This window comes from Pelodiscus sinensis, chromosome 9 (assembly GCF_052426305.1).
Source record: "Pelodiscus sinensis isolate ZL-2025 chromosome 9, ASM5242630v1, whole genome shotgun sequence".
In the NCBI taxonomy this organism is placed as follows: domain Eukaryota; kingdom Metazoa; phylum Chordata; order Testudines; family Trionychidae; genus Pelodiscus; species Pelodiscus sinensis.
Genome location: NC_143060.1, coordinates 31319598 through 31338773, shown reverse-complemented (window position 1 = coordinate 31338773; position 19176 = coordinate 31319598). Strand labels below are relative to the sequence as shown.

Below are 19176 nucleotides of genomic sequence, written 5' to 3'. Positions count from 1 at the left end.
CAACATGCGCTTCCCCGACTGTGGAGGGGCTGCTGACAGCATCCACATCCCCATCTGGGCCCCTGACCACCAGGCATCTGTGTACATCAACCAGAAGGGATACTTTTCGATGGTCCTGCAGGCCATCAGAAACACTCATTGAGGGACAGAAAACCCATTCCCTTTGTCTGCTGTGGTTGCCCTTGCGGACACATCAGCATTCCAGTTCACAGACATATGTGTTGCGTGGTTGGAGAAGGAGCATGATGCCCACGTCTTCCGTAGCCCCAGCATGTTCCAGGAGTTGCATGCAGGCACTTTTTTCATCAACTGCAGCATCAGGGTCAGGAACATGGACATGCTGCTCTGTATTAAGGGGGACATGGTCTACCCTCAGTGGTCTTGGTTAATGAAGCCCTACAACAGCCACCTTGACCCCTCCAAGGAACAGTTCAATGTCAGGCTCATCAGGGCCCATATGGTGACGGAGGGTGCCTTCAGGCATCTGAAGATGAGGTTCCATTTCCTCCTAACACAGCTGGACGTTGGGGAGTGGAACATCCCACATATGGTGGCACATGCTATATCCATCACAATATTTGTGAGAGGAAGGAGGTGGTGTTCCTCCTTGGGTGGGGGGCAGAGGCAGGGCCTTGGAGCAGCCGTACATGTCTGCCATTCAGTAGGCCAATCAAGGGGCCAGGTGCATCCAGGAGGCCCTGAGGGAGAGTTTCTCACAATGATCCTAGTGACACTTTCCCCTGGGCCTCCCCACTAGGGGCCTGTGCATCACCCCTCTGTGACTTTCTCCCACACTCCTCTTTTCCCCCTGTTCCCTCTCTCTCTTGCAGAGATAATAAACCACATTTTTTTGTTTTGGAAAAATTAAACTTTTTGCATTTGGAGTCAAAGTAACTGGGGAAGGGCTGGTTTAGGGCTGAGGCTGGGAGTGACACCTGGCTCTGGTGATCTCACCACCACTGTTGAGAAGCGGGAGGGGCAGGAGCAGACAGCATGCTGGTGACTAGGGATTGAACTGCCATGCACATGGTGCAGCCCTGCTCCAGCATCTCCCGCAAGGTGTCTCACCGCAGCTGAATACCTTCCTGCAGTTTCCTGTCCAGGCTCTACTCCAGGGATTGGAGTACCATGAGGAGCTTGTCCATGGGTCTCCTGTGCTGGCAGGTTCCTTGGGGTTGGGAGGCTGCCTCAGGTGATGTCGACCACCCCCATCTCGCAGCTGGTCTGGCTGTAGAGAATAAAGAGAGAGGGTCAGTCTCCCTGGAGACTGTGCTTGAATCCTAGCCCTCATCCTTGAGGTGAGACCGAAAGGCGATGTGCTTGGCGCAAGGCCATGTGGGGTCTAGCCAGTGGGCCCTTTCCTGCAGGGGCCTAGATGTCCAATGGGGGAGCCTCATTACCCCCATGTCCAGGGGACAATCAGGCATGGGAAGGTGCCGGCCAGACCGGGATCCTGCGGGTGGGAGGGGGGCCACAGGGAGAACTTGTATCTCTGCCTAATGGGGGAGAGAGGAGCAAGGAGTTGGAGGGAGGGGTATGTGAGAGGCAGATGCTCCTACCTCATTGCATTGTCCCCAGGAGTGGATGCTGCCCCGAGAGTGTGGGCATATCGGAGTGCAGCACTACTGGGTGTGGGTATGTCTCCATGTCCCCAGCCTCCTTCTTGTGGTGGGAGGGTGTCCCACACCAGCGTCAGGAGGATGGCAGGCTTCTCCTGACACCCTGTGGCCAATAGCACAAGGGTTCTGTGGTGCAGCCTCCTGGAGCTGCGTGCCCGACTGGCGCTCCATGTGCTCAGGCTGCTGTGCAATCCCCAGGCCGCAAAGGCCAAGCGAGGAGTGGGTAGTTGTGCCTTGCCACCTAACACCTCCACCCTATGTGTGTACGGAATGTGATGGCATTCACCTGATGTGGCCTCAGACGATGCATCGGACACTTCCCGAGTGTGGGGTACCAGTTCCAGGGTCAGGAGTGTTGTTGTGATGGCCTTATCCAGCTCCTTCTCTTCCTCTTTGCCCCTGTCCCCCATGAGGGCAATGATGGGCCATTTGAGCCCAGAGTCTATTACTGGGGTGGAGGAAGGGACTATCCCACCCCAGTGCAGGTCCCATAGTAGGAGCAGGTGTGGGGCTCTGCTCTGGAGCAGAAGCTGTGCTCCCGGGCCTTGGCATATGCCTGGAGGAGTTCTTAAACTTTCACCCACACCCAGGAGCAGATGCGGATGTGTCCCTTGGTGGCCAGGCTGTTGGCCATAGACATTGGCGTTCTGGCATCTGGCGCAGACATCCTGGAGGTTGGTCTCTTCACCCCAAACCTCAATAAGGTCCAGGATCTGCACACTAGACCAGGAAGGTGTGCGTCTGTTCCGTCCCTGGGCAGGGTCCTGGGAGCTGGGAGACTGTGCCCTGGGAACAGTGGAGGGCTGGATGGGAGTAGCAGAGTTGCTCATTTTCAGCTGCCTTGAAGCAGTGGCAGCTGCTGGGTGTCTCAGGTCTGTCAGGGCCTGCTGTCTGACATGAGACCTTCCCCCAGGCTGCAGATTTAAGGAGTCCAGGGGAAGGGGTGGCTACAGAGTTTTGATGTGTAGACAGAGCAGCCAGCAAGACACTATGGGAAGGGCTGGAGGCCAATTATTTTGAAATAACTCCAGCCACCCAATCTATACAGGCACTATTCCAAAATAGCTATTCTGGAAGAGGCATTATTCCTTGTGGAATAAGTTTTGCAAACACCAAAATAAGCTGCCCGTTTTTTTGAAATTATTTTAAATTAACAGGTGAACTGTGTAAACACTCATAGTTATTTCAGAATAACAGACATTATTCCGAAATAACTCTACCGTGTAGACGTAAGTGAAGAAGAAAAGCATCTGTGACTGAATTTGGACTGCTTGTGCATTCAGGAATAGGTCTCGGATCTTGTCTGTTCAGACTTTTGCAAATGGAACAGCAGCGGAGGTTTCCATGTGACAAAGTTAGAAGAAACCTTGAGAAACCATTCTAGTTGGTCTGACCTTGAGAAACCATTCTAGTTGGTCTGCACTCACTTACCTTTTATACTGGGCCAAGTGTTCTTCACTTCTGCCAAGCACAAAGCAAAAGGAGCGTTGTTCTGGATGAACCATTCTCAAAAGGCTATTTGTTGATACGACAGGGGAGATGAGATCAAACTTGGGAAATCGAATGTTAGATTTTCATAGATAATACAAGGTAATCTGCACCATTTTGGCCCTCATTAAAGAAGAAGAAGAAGAAAAAAGAGAGAAAAAAACACACCAAAGCCTAAGGGAGCCCAGGCTAGTAGATGGGAGGCACAGGGTGCAGAGGGAGGGGAGCTCCGAGCCTCAGATCCAGGCAAGCTGGGGCCTTAGGTTCCTCACTCCTGCTCTAACAAGTAGGAAGTGGGTGCACATGTGTGGAAATAACAGGAGTCTGATGCAGAGGAGCACCACAAACTTGTTGTCCCTATAATCCAAAAAGAAAGGGTTTTGCATTAGTCCACCTCAGGAGTAATGTTTTGACCGCCTCAGGAGATCATAGGACCACGCCCGGACTACAAGTCACCAATGTTTAAAAGAGAATTGTATGAAGACTGAAACAGATTCCTATGAAGTCATGCAAATGATAATATGAAAGTGTAAGTTGCCATCAGGTCTAGCACCCTGAAGCAGAGACTAATTGGTGTGCAGAATCATGATGATGCAAGAATGATTGCCCTTTATAGAAGTAATAATTTCTTTGATGCAAACAATCCCTTCTGAAGTCTGGAGAAACCCCTGTAAATACTCTCAAATTCAATGCAAATTACACCTCATTCACCTTATTCACTCTCAACCAGCCACAGAGGAAAGTTACCTTGAGAACCTAAATCACACCTTGACCCAGCTCTCCAAATAAGGAAACTTCTGGTATTATCCCTGCCAAACAAGCTCTATAGAGCTCAACTGTAAAAGGAAATAAACTTTGTCCTTTAGCAGTTTATGAAAGGTAGTTTCCCATGGCAAGAGATGAGAAAGGAGAATTCAGTTTGTGAACTGAAAAGTATAGCCTCACTCTATAATCATCTTTGGAACCCAGCAGTAGAAAGTGACAGCCCCAAGTTTGATGGCAAAATAGTCCCTTCATAAATGGTGAAAAATTATCAGAGTCACTTCCAGATTAGCATGACATCTCTTAATCTGCTGCTTGACAGGCTGTGCTCATTCAGCAGTTGCAGAAGCATAAGACATGTGAACTAGAAGACTGCAACAAATTTGTCCAAAAAAAAGCATAAGTAAAAATCTTTAAACTGTAATGTGGTTTTTATACTAGGAAACAAACAAAACCATGGTCAACAGATCTATAGCAGCATAAAACAAAATTTTTCAAATTATGTGACCACACCATAATGAAGAGAGGAGATGAGGTACAGACAACAGTGCCTTTTAAAACATGAATTGCAGAAATCCCTGAAGATACAGGATAGCCAGCTCCTGTAAGTGTTTACTTTCTATCAATACTCTCAGGCTACGTCTAGACTGGCAGGATTTTCCGCAAATTCTTGAACCAGTACCATCCTCTTCAAAACACTCAACTTTAGTGTGGAATTTCTTAGGTCCAACCTAGCACATTCACTCCACTACTCAAGAGTCTGCTACTAGTAAATTCAATTTTAAGAAACCATGTATGGGATGTGGTAAAATTAATGAACAACATTCTGGTTCAAAAAGAAAAAGCACAATATTTCATGCAGTGTTCTAGATAATTTAATTTGCACTTTTGTATATAAATTTGTACTATATCACACACCCTTACAGCACATAAAACATCTAATTATCTGAAAAATAGTAAAATATTTTTTAACTTTAAGGATTTAAAAATAAGAGTTTTAATGCCAGTGACAAGAGACTAAAAAAGCAATTTACTTAAGGATATACAATCCTTTACGTTGGAAATGAAGTTGCACATTACTTAAAATATTACAATACTAGTTATGTTAAAATATAGCATCTATTTCAACACTTAATTCCTCAATAGGGTAAAATTAACAAGCCTTTGTCAGATATACAATTTTTCATATAGTAAGAAGAATTTTTGAAATTCAACACAAGTATGATATTGTCATGGTTAGATTTTTATTACTGTGTTTAAATAAAGGGATTGCATAATATTAATGTTGTCAAATATACTCATTTACGTCATGGAAACTATGCTGCTGCTCGTCTCTCTCAATAAAGTCTCACTTCCTTACTGAAGTCCATTGTGCAATGTTGGACATTTTACTCTCCGTAGTTAACTGCTTGTTGATAAAATTAAGAAGTACAGGTTGGACCTCTCTGGTCTGGCACCCTTGGGACCTGACTGGTCCCGAAAGAGGGAATTTGCTGGACCAGAGGAGTTCCCTGGCTATTGGCTCCCTAGATCATCTTCCCTCCCCACTGCTGGCCCCAGCTGCCTCCCTTCCTCTGCTGGGCTGCCGTTCTGCTGTTTCTCCGGCAGCCTGGACTGCCTGACCCTGGCTACTATCGGGGCTGCTAAGTCTCTGGCTCCGGCCCTGCTACCATGGTTGCTGCGACTACCATGTCCCAGCCCTGCTACTGGGGCTGCTGCAGCCCTTGCTGTGCTACCGAGGCTCTAGTGACAGTCCCAGCCCCTGCCCCACCAGGCTCTGGGCTGCCAGCCCTCTTGCCACTGGGGCTGGGAGCCAGGTCTGCCTGGTCCAGGAACACCTGTGGCTGGATGAGGGAGTCCTAGTTTTGGGAAGTCCAACCTGTAGCATATTGTCATGGAATTATTAAGAGGCCTTTTCAATTTATGTCCATTTAGAGTTTAATCTGGATATCAAATAGACAGGTTAGAATTAATGTCCTAGACTCCTGTTTTACTGTTCTACTAGGGTGAATGATCACAGTATTTTACAGAACAGAAAATCTCGGAACCATATTTGACTATAAATAATGACTGAAAATTAAAATACCAATCAAAATGTGATCTCCAGCATTTATTAAAATCTTTTAAAGTTCATAAATGACAACAAAGTTACTGTAGAATTTATCGCATACAGCTAGCATACAACAGCATGTCCTCAGTCTAAATGAAATACAAAAGATTTTAACATTTTATACAAAGAGTTTTTCTTTAATTTATTAATGTGATGATATATTTTTATTACATAAAATTTGCTACAGCAAAGTATCTTATACTTTTCTTGTACATATGTAAATATGGGTGAACAAAGGCTGCAATCAGCATCAGCCTCCTAATGACATTGTGCAAAAATGCTTGACAACCTAAAGACATACATAATGTTGGATGGTATAGCTCATATGGTTTGTAAAATGTCTACAAAGGCTTTTCTTAAAGGAGTGTCATACAGATTAAAAAGATGCAATGTCAATGGTTCCTCTGCACTGACAAACAAATACAGTAGCTATGTATCAAGATAGATCAGCTTTAATAAAAATGAATCATCCTTGTATGCATGTAAATTGATCATAAAATATGAGCCTAGTTTATTTTAAACTGTTTAGATGTGCTGTTTTAGACAGGTCACCGAGTTATCCAGAATCAAGTGTACAAATAAAAATAGCATGGATACGTTTAAAAGCAAAAAATAATGTGCTGAGCCACTGATTATTAATCAACACTGAAATAAATGTGTAAAAGTGCCAAAAGCTAGTACATGGTAGCAGTATCTTAAGTCAGTTGGTGAGAGTATACAAGCCCAAATTCTTATATCTGTGATCATACATTCTGTTTCATTGAAAGGGAGCAGGCTAGAAATTAAGACACAACAAAACTTAAAAAAAAAAGATGGCAAGTTTTAGCTATGTCTCTTAACACATTAATGAAGCACTAATTAAAAATCAAATGATCTAGAAGTACTCCATCCTCAATTTACTAATATAGTATACCAGAATAAAAGCTTGGCAATAACCTCTTTTCTTTTTTAACAGCTAACAAAAACAAACAAAACAAAAAACCATGTTTATCTAGCAATGCATCCATATTACTTGGCATTTGCTAAACCCACTTGTTTCTTCATAGCTAATGACAGGGAACTTTTTTATTTTGTATTTTAAACCAAAGCCTTTTTTTAAGTTAAAAAGGGTATATTTAATGAGATACTAGATACTTCAGGAAACACAACATTGACTTTTTTTAGTTAATCATAATCTCTTACAATACTGACCAAAACTTCTTTTAAGAGTTTGGGTTTACGTTGTTAAAAAACCCATTCAGCACTTATCAACCTGGATATTTACTTGGTTAAATATGGCCCTGACTTGGTGGAACTGTTACTGCTCAATGAGATTGTGTGCTTTCCATGGCAGTCTGGTTATAGCATATTTACCTACTGCCCTGGTGAGGAATACAAAGGAAGGAGGCAGTGAAGAGAATTGTAGGTATGTAGAAAACCAAGGCACAGGGTCTAGCTATTGTCCCCTATTTAAGCTGTCCAATTTATGCTAATTTTGGTCAGTCGCCAGGAAGTAATGTTTTTAAGTTAATTTAGCATAGACTTATGTGACGATAAATACTACCTTCAAAAATGCTAAAAACGTTGGCTAGATTTAGTCTGAGCTACCAAATATATATATAATAATAATAATAATAATCATCATCATCATCAACTGCGGTCTCAGATCAAAGACAGACGAGAAGTATTGGCTGGCACAGACTAGAAGCAACACTTATCTTTCACTTCAGTCTAAATCACAGTAGCCGCAACACCTTCCATTTCACTCGCACAAATACATTATTCAAAATAAAATGGAGCATTCTTGGGTAAAAAACTACTTCATTTTAAAAGGGGGAAATGAACATTACACAGAAACAAATGAAACAATAGAAACCAAAGATAAGTAGGAAAGTGGTCTAGAATTCTGTGACACAGCAAAACAGTGCTTGCTTAATTGTGCCTAGTTATAAGGGTTGGTGCAAATTGCACACATGGAAGATGGCAATAAAGACCTTAGTCAGCTTTGTGGAATGAAGTAACTAGGTAACTGTTTTGACATATGACTGTCTCAGCTTCACCTCATCAGTTAATAGAGTGCAAAGATCCCAGTGAGTCCTGATGTCATCTTGTCCTTTTGCACATACTAAAAATCAGCAAATTCTTTTGCACATTTCTCTGTTAGAGACACACGAATATCTTCTTCTTCATAGTCATCGAAGTTGCTGGTATCTCCAGGTCCTCTGCACTTTGGTATAAATGGAGCTTCTACCTGTATTTGAGAGCAAAATCATATATAATGTAAGTTTAAAAGAGCAAACAAGTAAAAATGTACTGTTTAGCTTTACGGATATGGTAATAAGCTTAAAAAAAATCTCAATACTCCATCAGCATCCCTTTCTCACATGCAAGAGAGAAAACTTAACCAGAATAACTTTATCTAGTATAATTCATTATGACATTTACTTAGGGCTTTGTAAAAATGAATGTATCAAGAAGTATCTAGATGCATGCACAAAAATTTGAAAACATTATCACTTATTAACAAATGTCAAATAAAATAAACTTTCATCCAGAGAAAGATTACCACCCTTATCATAGTCACTATCTCAGACAAAAGCCTGAGCAAATACAACTGTTTCTTATGATGCACGTGGTCAAATGTCCCAAATTCCAACAGGGGAAATGATTCCCTGTTGACAATAGCCTTTCTGGAGATGACAAAGGTAGAAATAATGTGGTGAGGTCTAGATGCAAGAGAAACTATCACAATGGTTAAAAGATGGAAAAATGGAATCTTGGACAGTAGAAATACCTAGGAATCCTGGGGGCAATCTGGGATCCAAACTTCCCCGATTAAAAAATTCCATCCCAAAAGGCTAGGCAATACCCAACAACAGGGACGGACATCATATCCACTGAAACTCCTGGGCACTTTTCTTGCTTACTACCACCTTGCTTGCACTGAACATTAACTAATTTGCTTTCATTTCATGTCTCTATCTCAGCCAGGTACAAAGAAAGGAGAGAGCTAGCACTGAGTATAATGGAAGGAGATGTTGTGAATCATCAGTATTATGCACCGGATCACCATCCAAATCTTTCCCTTATCTTTCCTAGCTTCACATACATGTTGCTCAAATATAACTTTCAGAATCTCTCATGACAATTATTCCATATTACTCTGAGATCTCCCTAAGAAGAAAACTCTTTTTAAATAAAAGCAAGAGCCCATTCAACCAGGCCTAGGCCTGGGGCAAGATCAATGACATGAAGGGCTACGGAAATATTTAAAAAAAAATCCAGGGAACTCTTTCCCTATACTTATTTGTATGAGGAGAACCATGATGTCATCTCCATGACAACCACAGAGGTTTAGTATCAGCACGTCTCAAAAGGTTGACACCTGGACGTAAATCCAGTAAATCCAACCAATTATCCAACCTGTTACAGGTTATTTCTATTCTTTCCAAAGATATTATTCACAGCATTCAATGCAAATGAGCTCAAAGACTCTACTATATTTTCCCTATAGTTAATTTTAAGAGTAAAACTGAAATGAGCAGATTCACTCTAGACTAAATTCAATAATCCTCTCCTTTTTGCAGATTCTCCACGAGACACATTATTGTCTTTTGCGAACAAAGAGTATTAAAAATGGATACTAGAATGATGGATCTTTGTGGTTTAGAAAATACGAGTTATGAGGGAGGTTTGAAAGAATTGAGCATAATCAGTTCAACTGGGCATGATAAAAGTCTTCAACTAGGTAAAGATTCTAAGAAAGAGGACAGTGATCAATTTTCTCTCAATCCACTGAGGATATGCCAAAAAATCATCTTAATTTGTGACCAGGGAGATTCACATTGGTAAAAAACTTCTAACTATAATTAAGCAATAGGAGACTTCAACTAACCCAAAATCTGTTGAGAAAATAATATAGCAGGGTAATGATTACCCAACAAGTGCTTGGAATGTACCGGAAACAATTTTTTAAATTTTTTTTCAGAAGGTGGAGAAAACTATTAAGGGACAGACTGTTCTCAATTTAATTTTGATAGATAGAGCGGGACTGGTTAAGAATATGAAAGTGGAAGGCAGCTTGAGTGAAAGTGACCATGAAATGATAAGAGTCCATGATTCTAAGGAATGGTAGGAGGAAAAACAGCACAGTAAAGATAATGTATTCCAAGAACGCAGATCTTACCAAACTCAGGGAGTTGATAGGTAAAGTCAAATGAGCAGAAAGACGAAGGGGAAAAAACAGTTCAAGAGAGCAGGAAGTTTTTCAAAGAGACATTATTAAGGACATGAGCAAATTATCCCATTGCATAGGAAAGAGAGGAAGTATGGTAGGACACTATCTTGTCTTAACCAGGGGATCTTCAATGATCTGAAACTATATATACATATATAAGAGAGTCCTACAAAAAATGGAAAGTAGGTCAAATTACAAAGGTTGATTATAAGCAAATAATACAATTATGTAGGGATAATATTAGAAAGTAGAAGGCATAAAATGAGATTAAACTAGCTAGAGACATAAAGGCTAACAAGAAAATATTGTACAGATACATCAGATGCAAGAAGATGACTAAGAACGGTGTGGGACCAATACTAAATGCGGGGAGACACAACAACAACAGAAAATGTGGAAACGACAGAAGTATTAAATGTTTTTTTATTTGTTAAAACTTTCACCAAAACGTTTAATGAATGCCAGTGAAAATGAGGGAAGATCAGAGTCTAAAACAGGGAAAAAAGTTAAAAATTACTTAGACAAAAGTGATATATCTTCAAGTCACAAGAACCTTATGATATATGTCTTAGAATCCTGACAGTGGAGATATCTGAGCCATTAGCAATTATCTTTGGAAAATCATGGATGATGGAAGAGATTCTTAAGGGCTAGGAAAGGGCAAATAAAGTGTGAATCTATAAAAAAGGGAAATAAGGACAACCCAGGTAATTACAGACCCAGTCATCTTAACTTCAGGACCTAAAAAGATAAATGGAGCAAATAAATAATCAATCAATTTGCAAACATCTAGAATATAATAAGGTGATAAGTAACAGTTAGGATGGATTTATAAAGAACCAACCTAACAGTTCTCTTTGATAGGCAACAAGCCTTGTAAATAGGGAGAACAATCAGTAGATGCGGCATATCTTAACTTTAGTAAGGCTTTTAATACAGTCTTGCATGTCTCCTAAACAAACTAGAGAAAATAAAACCTAGATGGTGCTAATATAAAGTGGGTGCATAACTGGTTGGAAAACCATTCCCAGAGAGGAATTATCAGTGGTTCATAGTCAAGCTGCAAGGGCATATTGAGTGGGGTCCTGCAGGGGTCAATTCTGGGTCCAGTTCTGGTCAATATATTATTTACATAATGGCAAGAGCATATACTTATAAAGTTTGAAGACAATACTAAGCTGGGAGGGGTTGCAAGTGCTTTCAAAGATGGGATTAAAATTCAAAATGATTTGGATAACCTGGAGAAATGGTCTGAAGTAAATACAATGACATTCAATACGGATAAATGCAAAGTACTAGACTTAGACGGAACAATCAGTTGCACGCATACAAAATGGGAAAATGACTACCTCACCAGAAGTACTAGAAAATAAAGGCATCTGGGAGTCATCTGGGAGTCATAATGGATCACAAGTTAAATATGAGCCAACAGTGTAATACTGTTGCACAATAAAAACAAAAAAGCATACATCATTCTGGGATATATTAGCAGCAATGGTGAAGGCAGGAGTAGGAAGAGCAATGAATTTGTGCACTAGGGAATATCTTATCATGGCAGTGTGAGAAACAAAATTTCAAAGGGAGCTGCAACCACGTTCACTAGCCTGAAGGACTGTCAGACTGTGTCTACACTGGCGTGATCTTGCGCAAAAGCGGCTGCTCTTGCGCAAAAACTTGCTGCCTGTGTACACTGGCCCCATGTTCTTGCGCAAGCAAACTGATGTTCTAATGTATAAAATCAGGGCTTCTTGCGCAAGAACTCTGACGCTCCAACTCAGGAATAAGCCCTCTTGCGCAAGAGCTCTTCCAGAAGAGGCCAGTGTAGATAGGCAACATGAATTTCTTGCGAAAGAAAGCCCTATGATTAAAATGGCCATCAGAGCTTTCTTGCGCAAGAGAGCATCTACACTGGCATGGATGGTCTTGCGCAAAAGCACATCTCTTGCGCAAAAGCACATGCCAGTGTAGACGCTCTCTCCTGGAAGAGTTTTTGCAGAAGAACTCTTCCGCAAAAGTTTTTGCGTGAGAACACGCCAGCGTAGACGTAGCCTCACTGCAATGTGATGACTTTTAAGATAGAGGAGAAGAATAAATCATACAGTTTAATAAAACAGGAATGCTGCATAGTGACCATTACTGTGGATTCTTTGTTGACATCAAGGGATCCCAATATATCACAATGACCAAAAAGGTAAAGCTTAAGTGGATTGTGTAATCATAGAACCCCAAAATACCTTAATTCTGGTATCACCATTTACCTATAGTAAAATCCTTACAGTTAATGGAAAAGTGTAACATTTTTGTGAATTTTATTCTATTTTATATGATTTTGTATGGTGATGTTTTCATCTAAAAATTTTACATGTTAGAGACACAATATGTCCGTGCAATGTATAAGTGGACAAACAGTGTTTCTGCCAATTTCTTCTTGCTTTTAAAGCAGGCTGTGGTTAATTATATTAGTAGACGCAAAATGAATGGAACCTCTGAGGATCACAACAAATATGTCTGCGGCGATTTAGGTCAGTGAATCTGACCGACTGCCAAATATTTAAAGAAATTGTGATCAGAAAACATCAACTATTATTTAACATTGGATCATAATGTTATGATCTGCATAGAGCAAAGGGTGCCATGTTATTGCACTGACTTGGAACAGCATGGGAAGAAGACAGTGAGTGCATTCTATACTGGGAAGGGTGGAAATTAATTTATGTTTACATCTAGTACAGCATAGGAAAGCTCCAATATCCTGCGCCACACCTGTGCTGGGAGGGATAGAAATAGCAGCTATGCAAAAACGGCTTTTTTTCCCACTCTACCACCACCTTTGATGTAGATATATGCATGTCTGGACCACAGTACTAGTCTCTAATATTTGTAAAGCTAGAAACCCCTAAGAAGAACAAGCCTCATTGCACTTGGCCTTATACGAACGTACAGTGAGAGAACATCTGATCTCAAGGCAAGAAGGAAAAAGTGAGTGCACAAAAGCTTATGTATATACTTAACCTACGCAGCCATATGTTCCTATTACCATACTCTTCTCTTTCCTCCCAAATTATTCTCTGACAACAAGCAGACTATTAGGTTATATAGAACTGGGATATTAAGCTATTTGAAATAACCAAACCTGACATGTTTACGTGCCCATGCAACATAGGGTTATTTTTCTCCAATATCATTCTCAGATCTCTACTTAAGGGAATCTCTGCAGGTGGGCTCACATGAGAACAGGGATATGTAATGGAAATACAGAAGATCCTCATGATTCATGGAATCACTATTCACGGTCTCCTGTCCTGGCCTGGGAGAAGCGGTGAGTTCCCTGAAGCTCCTGACAGTTGTGGTGAGTTGGGGAGCTGCAGCCCCCAGTATTCGCGATAGATGCAGCAATGAATGGCAACGGTTTCCTGTACTGCTCAGCCTTAACTAAAGCCATGTTACCAGGCATTGTTTTAATAAATACCTGTGTGTGCATAAAAAGAAAGAGGATCAACTCTTATCTGAAATATTAAATAACTGTATTATGAACAAGTGTAACACAAAAGTACTAGTCATACCATTTTAGTTGCTAAGAAACTTTGTTTTCATTATGCAGAATATGGATATGACTGGTTAACCAGTTAACTGCTAAGCCTCACCCCATTAAGGTTTAACCAGTTAACCAATTCAATGGGATTTTACATCCCTAATGCAGAATAGGTCCAATTTTGGCAAGTGCCTCTATTGTAAAAAAGCACTGGTGAGGACAGTTACTGTGAAAAAATGGTGTTAAACACAATAGTCGATCTCTAGATTTCAATAACAATAATATTGTACTGTACTATTATTGTTTTTGTCTAATAGCAGTATTTATTTCCAATAATTAATAATTTCAAAACCATTCTTAATTAAATTTTCCAAATGGTAATATAAAGTAATAATAGTTGTGCCACTAATTTATTTTTGGATATTTCTTACTTCTGTGAGGGTAAGACTAACATATATTTTAATATTTTATGTACTACTGTAAGAAAAAATTCAAAAACACACCCCAGCAGAACCCCCATTACTTATGAACTATGTTCTAAATAAGCATTTAAAAACAGACAAGAGTATTACAATTCTGTAATGCTAACTCTTTTCTTAAAATGTCTCCACTTAACACAAAGAATGCAAGATGTGTTAATAGTACCCTGTCTTCACATTAGTGATTACAATAACTACTGTTCTGTCATTTGTGTAACCAAACAACCAGTTTCTTTTTATAAGCTATTGTTAGATTTTAGGTTTGGCCTTTAAATGATTTTAAAAAAATTATTATAGCAGAACATTCACACCTCATAACATTTGCGTAAGATACTAATATTCACTCAAGTGTGTCACTTGACGTAAAAACTCATTTATGATAAATGTCTCAACTTGAATAAATTATTTCCCCTCTCAAAATTTTGAGAAAACCAATGAAATTTTAAAATGTTATCATGTCCTTAAAACTAAACACACACACACACACACACACACACACACACACACACACACGTTTAATCTCAGAAACCATCAGTGAACTGGCTAATTTCCAAGTTCTTAGTAATGCTACAAAAGTGGCGCTACCACACAGAGGACCGCAGACTCTCGGAGCTGCTGGGACTCAGGTCCTGCAGTAAGTCTCACCCCACTTCACTCCCAGCATCAGGAATTGACCCTTCCCTTTCAGCCAGCCTTCTTAGCTGCTGCACCTATGATAAGAATTTTGTTACGGTCTCATTCTGATACAATTCCAGCAATGGGAGCAATAGTGGGAGCCCTAGCATAGGTTTGTTGCCAGCATTTTCTGGCCTGTCCAGAAACTGAACTGATCTAGAAAAATTATAATAAAAATGCTGACATCCAACCAGGGCTGATTTCCGATTAGTCGCAGTAGGACATGTCTAGGGGCACCTAAAAGTTAAAAGTGGGTTAAAAGTTTCATTTTTTTATGGAAAACATGAAGGTCAGCTGCAGTCTGTGCCTAGGAGTAACGTAGTATTTAAATCCAGCTATGCATCCAACCACTAGGAAGGCTCCCACCATTGATACCACTAATGGAGCTGCACTAGTGCTAGAAAAACAGCTGAAGATTTAAAAAGAAAAAATTCTATGTATATAAGATTAACGAGATCCACCTCTGCCTGCTGCTGAGTTCTGTCCTCTGCCTCAGAGGAAGGCAGCAGAAGAAAGGTCCATAACAGCAAAGACTGGAGAGAAATCCCTGGATGAAGTCCAAAGTACTATATCTCCATGCTGAGAAACAGGCTGGTTTCTGAGAACAAGTAGGCAAAGAACAGATTTCTTGTGGGAGGGACAATTTCAGCAGCTATTATACAGTAAAGATTAAATAGAAAGTTATGGAGGCAAGAAGCAGCTCATTTTGAAGATGGTCAAGAAAGAAATTAGAGTAGAGCATGAACTGCATTACAGCAGCAGGGAAGTCCACAAGAAGTCCAGGATAAGTATACCTATTCTTGCTAATTTAATGCATTCTTCAGGATCCTAAGGAATATCACACTTTTCTCAGAGTATCTGAATTTGGCGTGTCAAATTTGCTAACTTTTCCATTCATAATATAATTTGAAATACCCAGCTCTGATTTTGCTGCTTGAAATCAGAAATACATAACATTTTAATTATTTAGATGAGAAAGAGTCTTACCTTTCTTTGATAAATAGCAATCCAATCTGTAGTAGCAAACCACTTGTGGTTTTTTATGTCATTTACACCATTCTTTAGATTTCCATATCGTTTGGTCAAGTCTACCTGAAGTAAATTTCTTAGTAGATCCTTCAAGTCTGAACTGAAGTGTGATGGGAACCGTACCTAAAAAACACACACATAAATTAACAGAATATAGATTAAATTTGATTTTTTCTTCCCTTTTATGAAGTAAAGAGAACAATGCTCATGAAATTAAAACTGTGGCATCATTCTACACTTCCAATTAAATTATACACCTCAGTCGTAGTACACGGAGACACATGGAGTTAAGGTTGTTTATGCATTTTGATTTCAAGGGGTATTTTTCAATGGTACATACTTTGTCAAAATTGAAATTCTTGAGCTGAAATTTCTAGGTCTTGTCTGTCTTTGGATTATTTATTTATGTGGAATTTTTACCATACAGTGGTGGTTTTGTAAAAAGCTAATTTCGTTTTTACTAACTGATGTTCCTCCAACACGTACAAGTCCTCTTTCATCCAATAATTTTTAAAACCAAATTTAAAGCTAGCCTCAGTTTTTTACCTCCAATTTTTGAGACTATAACTGATGTTTCCAGTAAAGAGGAGATACTCACCTGACTTAGACATATGAAAGTTTGTATGTACCCACTTATTCTGGTCAAATCAGATAAATAAAAAGTTGAAAAATGATGCTGAAAAGTAGGACAGCAATTTTAATTCTGATCTGGAAAAGCATAATTATAGAAACGAGGACCAAATATATAAGATCTATGAAAATTAACAGGGAAACAATTTTTTAAAAAAACCTCCTACAAAATAAAAACAAAAACCATGAGATAATGATGAAACGACTAAAACTCACATTGCCACAGATGGAGCTATAAACTCCTTAGTATAACAAAAAGTTTATCTATAACAGGTTTAAAACTTACAGGATTTTATTCCCCCTTATAAAACTACTACGCAGCTTGGCCATGTTGACACACCTGTGCCACTAGAATTGCACAGAGTGGTCCCTGTTTTTGCCGATAACATACTTTCATCCTTAATGACTGGCATTTGGATTGCAGGCAGGAAAGTGCTCCTGTCAACTATGCGCTGTTCACACTGGAATTTGATGAGGCAAAACTTGTCTTTTGGGGTTATGGGGAACAGGGTGTCGCAGAAGAGTTGGCACCTCTTAACAAATAGTTTTGTCTTTTAATTGTCAGTGTAGACCGCCTGAGAAAGGGTAAGCTAAATGTATACAACTATAGCTGAGGCCTGGACTGGCAAGAGTCATCAACACCTGAATGGAAGCCTCATTTCTTGGAAGATAGAATTCAAGAGGTAAAAAGATCATCAGACTGAAAACGGAATATTTGTGCTAAACAAGATAAGTAAATCGATCAGTAGGTTAAAAGACAGAATGTCTGAGCCAGCAAGATAAGAGGAAGAACACCCTGGAAACCATTTACTATGGACAGGAGACCAATGGACAAAATATATTAAGGACGTAGAGATGAGGTAAAAAGTAGGTCAAGTGTGGATAGTACAAGAACAGCTGGAGGGGTTCGTACAAAGTAACCAATCCAACCCAAAAAACCAAACAAGTGATGCAATGTACAGAAAGTGCAGTATAATGTGTAAGTTTACAAATGAAGTTGTTTTCTGTGTAACTTTGAATGCATGGTATGCCCTGTATCAGCTCCCTAAACTTCAGTCTGATCAATTTAGCATAGCTTTGCTGAATACAGGTTTCATTATATAGTTTCACAAGGCCTTATATATCCAAGAAGCACTATCAGAAAATCTAATGCAGAATCTGAAACTGAAAAGAATTCTCTCTTGCCATGTTCACACTTTCAGAATTTTCTAGTTGGCCCGTGTAGGGTTGCCAGGTGTCCGGTTTTCACCCAGACAGTCTGGTATTTGCAGGCTCTGTCCAGTTAAAAAAAAATGTCTGGGGTATTTCCTGTTTCCCTCAGACGGAAGCCCGGCGGGGACAATTTTCTTCTGCCGCGTCTGGCGGGGGAAGGGGAGCGCGGCAGAGGCGTAGTGAAGGGGGGAGCGAAGGGGCACTTGCTGGGTGCCACGCTGGGGGTGCACCAGGCTGGGGTGGGAGAGGAGCGCACGCTGCTCTGGTCCATGTGGCCCTTTGAGCAGAGTCCTGGGAGCTGGCCACATGATGCCTCCCTCTCTCTACAATGTGAGCTGAGGCAGGAGCAGCCACTTTAAAAGTCAGATTGTTCCGCCGTGCCTGGCTCTGCCAAGAGGATTTGATTAGGGCAGGACACTCCCAGCACTGGGGATGCCTGGCTTGGGAGAGGATGAGTGCACTGGGATGGGGGGGCTTTAGGGGGGCCTGGCTCAGAGGGAGGGGTGGGTGCATTGGAGGTTAGTGTGTGGTCCCAAACTGGAAGGAGTAGTGCAATTTTTGCTTAACAACTTTGGTCTTCCCATCCCCCCCCCTTTTTTTTGCTTAATAACTTTGGTCTCCCCCCTTTCCCCCCCCACAGAATTTTTTCCCTTTTTTTGGGGGGGGGGCGGTTGGAGGTATTTTTTGTTAAACCATCTGGCAACCCTAGGACCGTGGTATGTCTGTAGCTATGAAATGTCCTTAAATAACTAACTTGAGAGTTAAATGCAAAATGCAGAACTATTTATTCTGTGAAGAGATGTGGAAAAATCATCAGATCTGATAGCCTGGTATGCTCTTTCGATGTGTGTGTCTAGGCATGCATATGGCTTTCATTAGTGAAGCATCTGAGTGGTTTCTAATGATTAATTTCAGAGAGGTAGTTGTGTTAGTCTGTTTCAGCAAAAACAAGAAGGCACTGTAAAGACCAACACTCCTCACTGTTTTTACATTTATTAATTAATATTATTCCCAAAACACTCTGAGAGGCAGGTAAACATTAATCCCATTTTAATGGTGGGGAACTGAGGAAGAGAATAGGTAAAATGCCTTGCCTGAGGTGACATAAGAAATCTGTGTCTGAGCTGAGAACTAACCCGATACTCTTGGGTTCAAAATGCAGCTCCCCACCCAGTAAGCCATATTTCCTTCCCAGAGACAGTAAAAATATAAAATGATAAAACTAGAGAAAATTTAGTGGTAATAATGACTGAAAATCTTACCAACATGAATAGATAGTTTAAAGAAACTTTCAGTGAAGAGTTTTTCTAACATTTGTTAGAAACTTTCAAAAAAGCCTCTTTTGAAAAAGAGCATCTAGGCTGCAAGCAGTTCTTTCGAAAAAGCAAGCCGCTTTTTCGAAAGAAAGCACCCAGGCAGTCTGG

The 19176-nt window shown here is 40.5% G+C and overlaps 1 protein-coding gene across 4 annotated transcripts in view; it reads right to left on the bottom strand.

Moving 5' to 3' along the window:
* Positions 1–5964: 5964 nt before the first annotated feature.
* PRKACB (protein kinase cAMP-activated catalytic subunit beta) overlaps positions 5965–19176 on the bottom strand; it is a 129547-nt gene continuing 116335 nt past the window's right edge. For all 4 annotated transcript variants that reach the window (XM_006120295.5, XM_089780483.1, XM_006120294.5 and 1 more), the window contains exons 9-10: positions 15869–16033; positions 5965–8209 (exon numbers count right to left, since the gene is read on the bottom strand). In XM_006120295.5, coding sequence (XP_006120357.1) covers positions 8084–8209; positions 15869–16033 — 291 coding nt within the window. In that variant the 3' untranslated portion in view covers positions 5965–8083. The remainder of the gene's footprint in view (positions 8210–15868; positions 16034–19176) is intronic.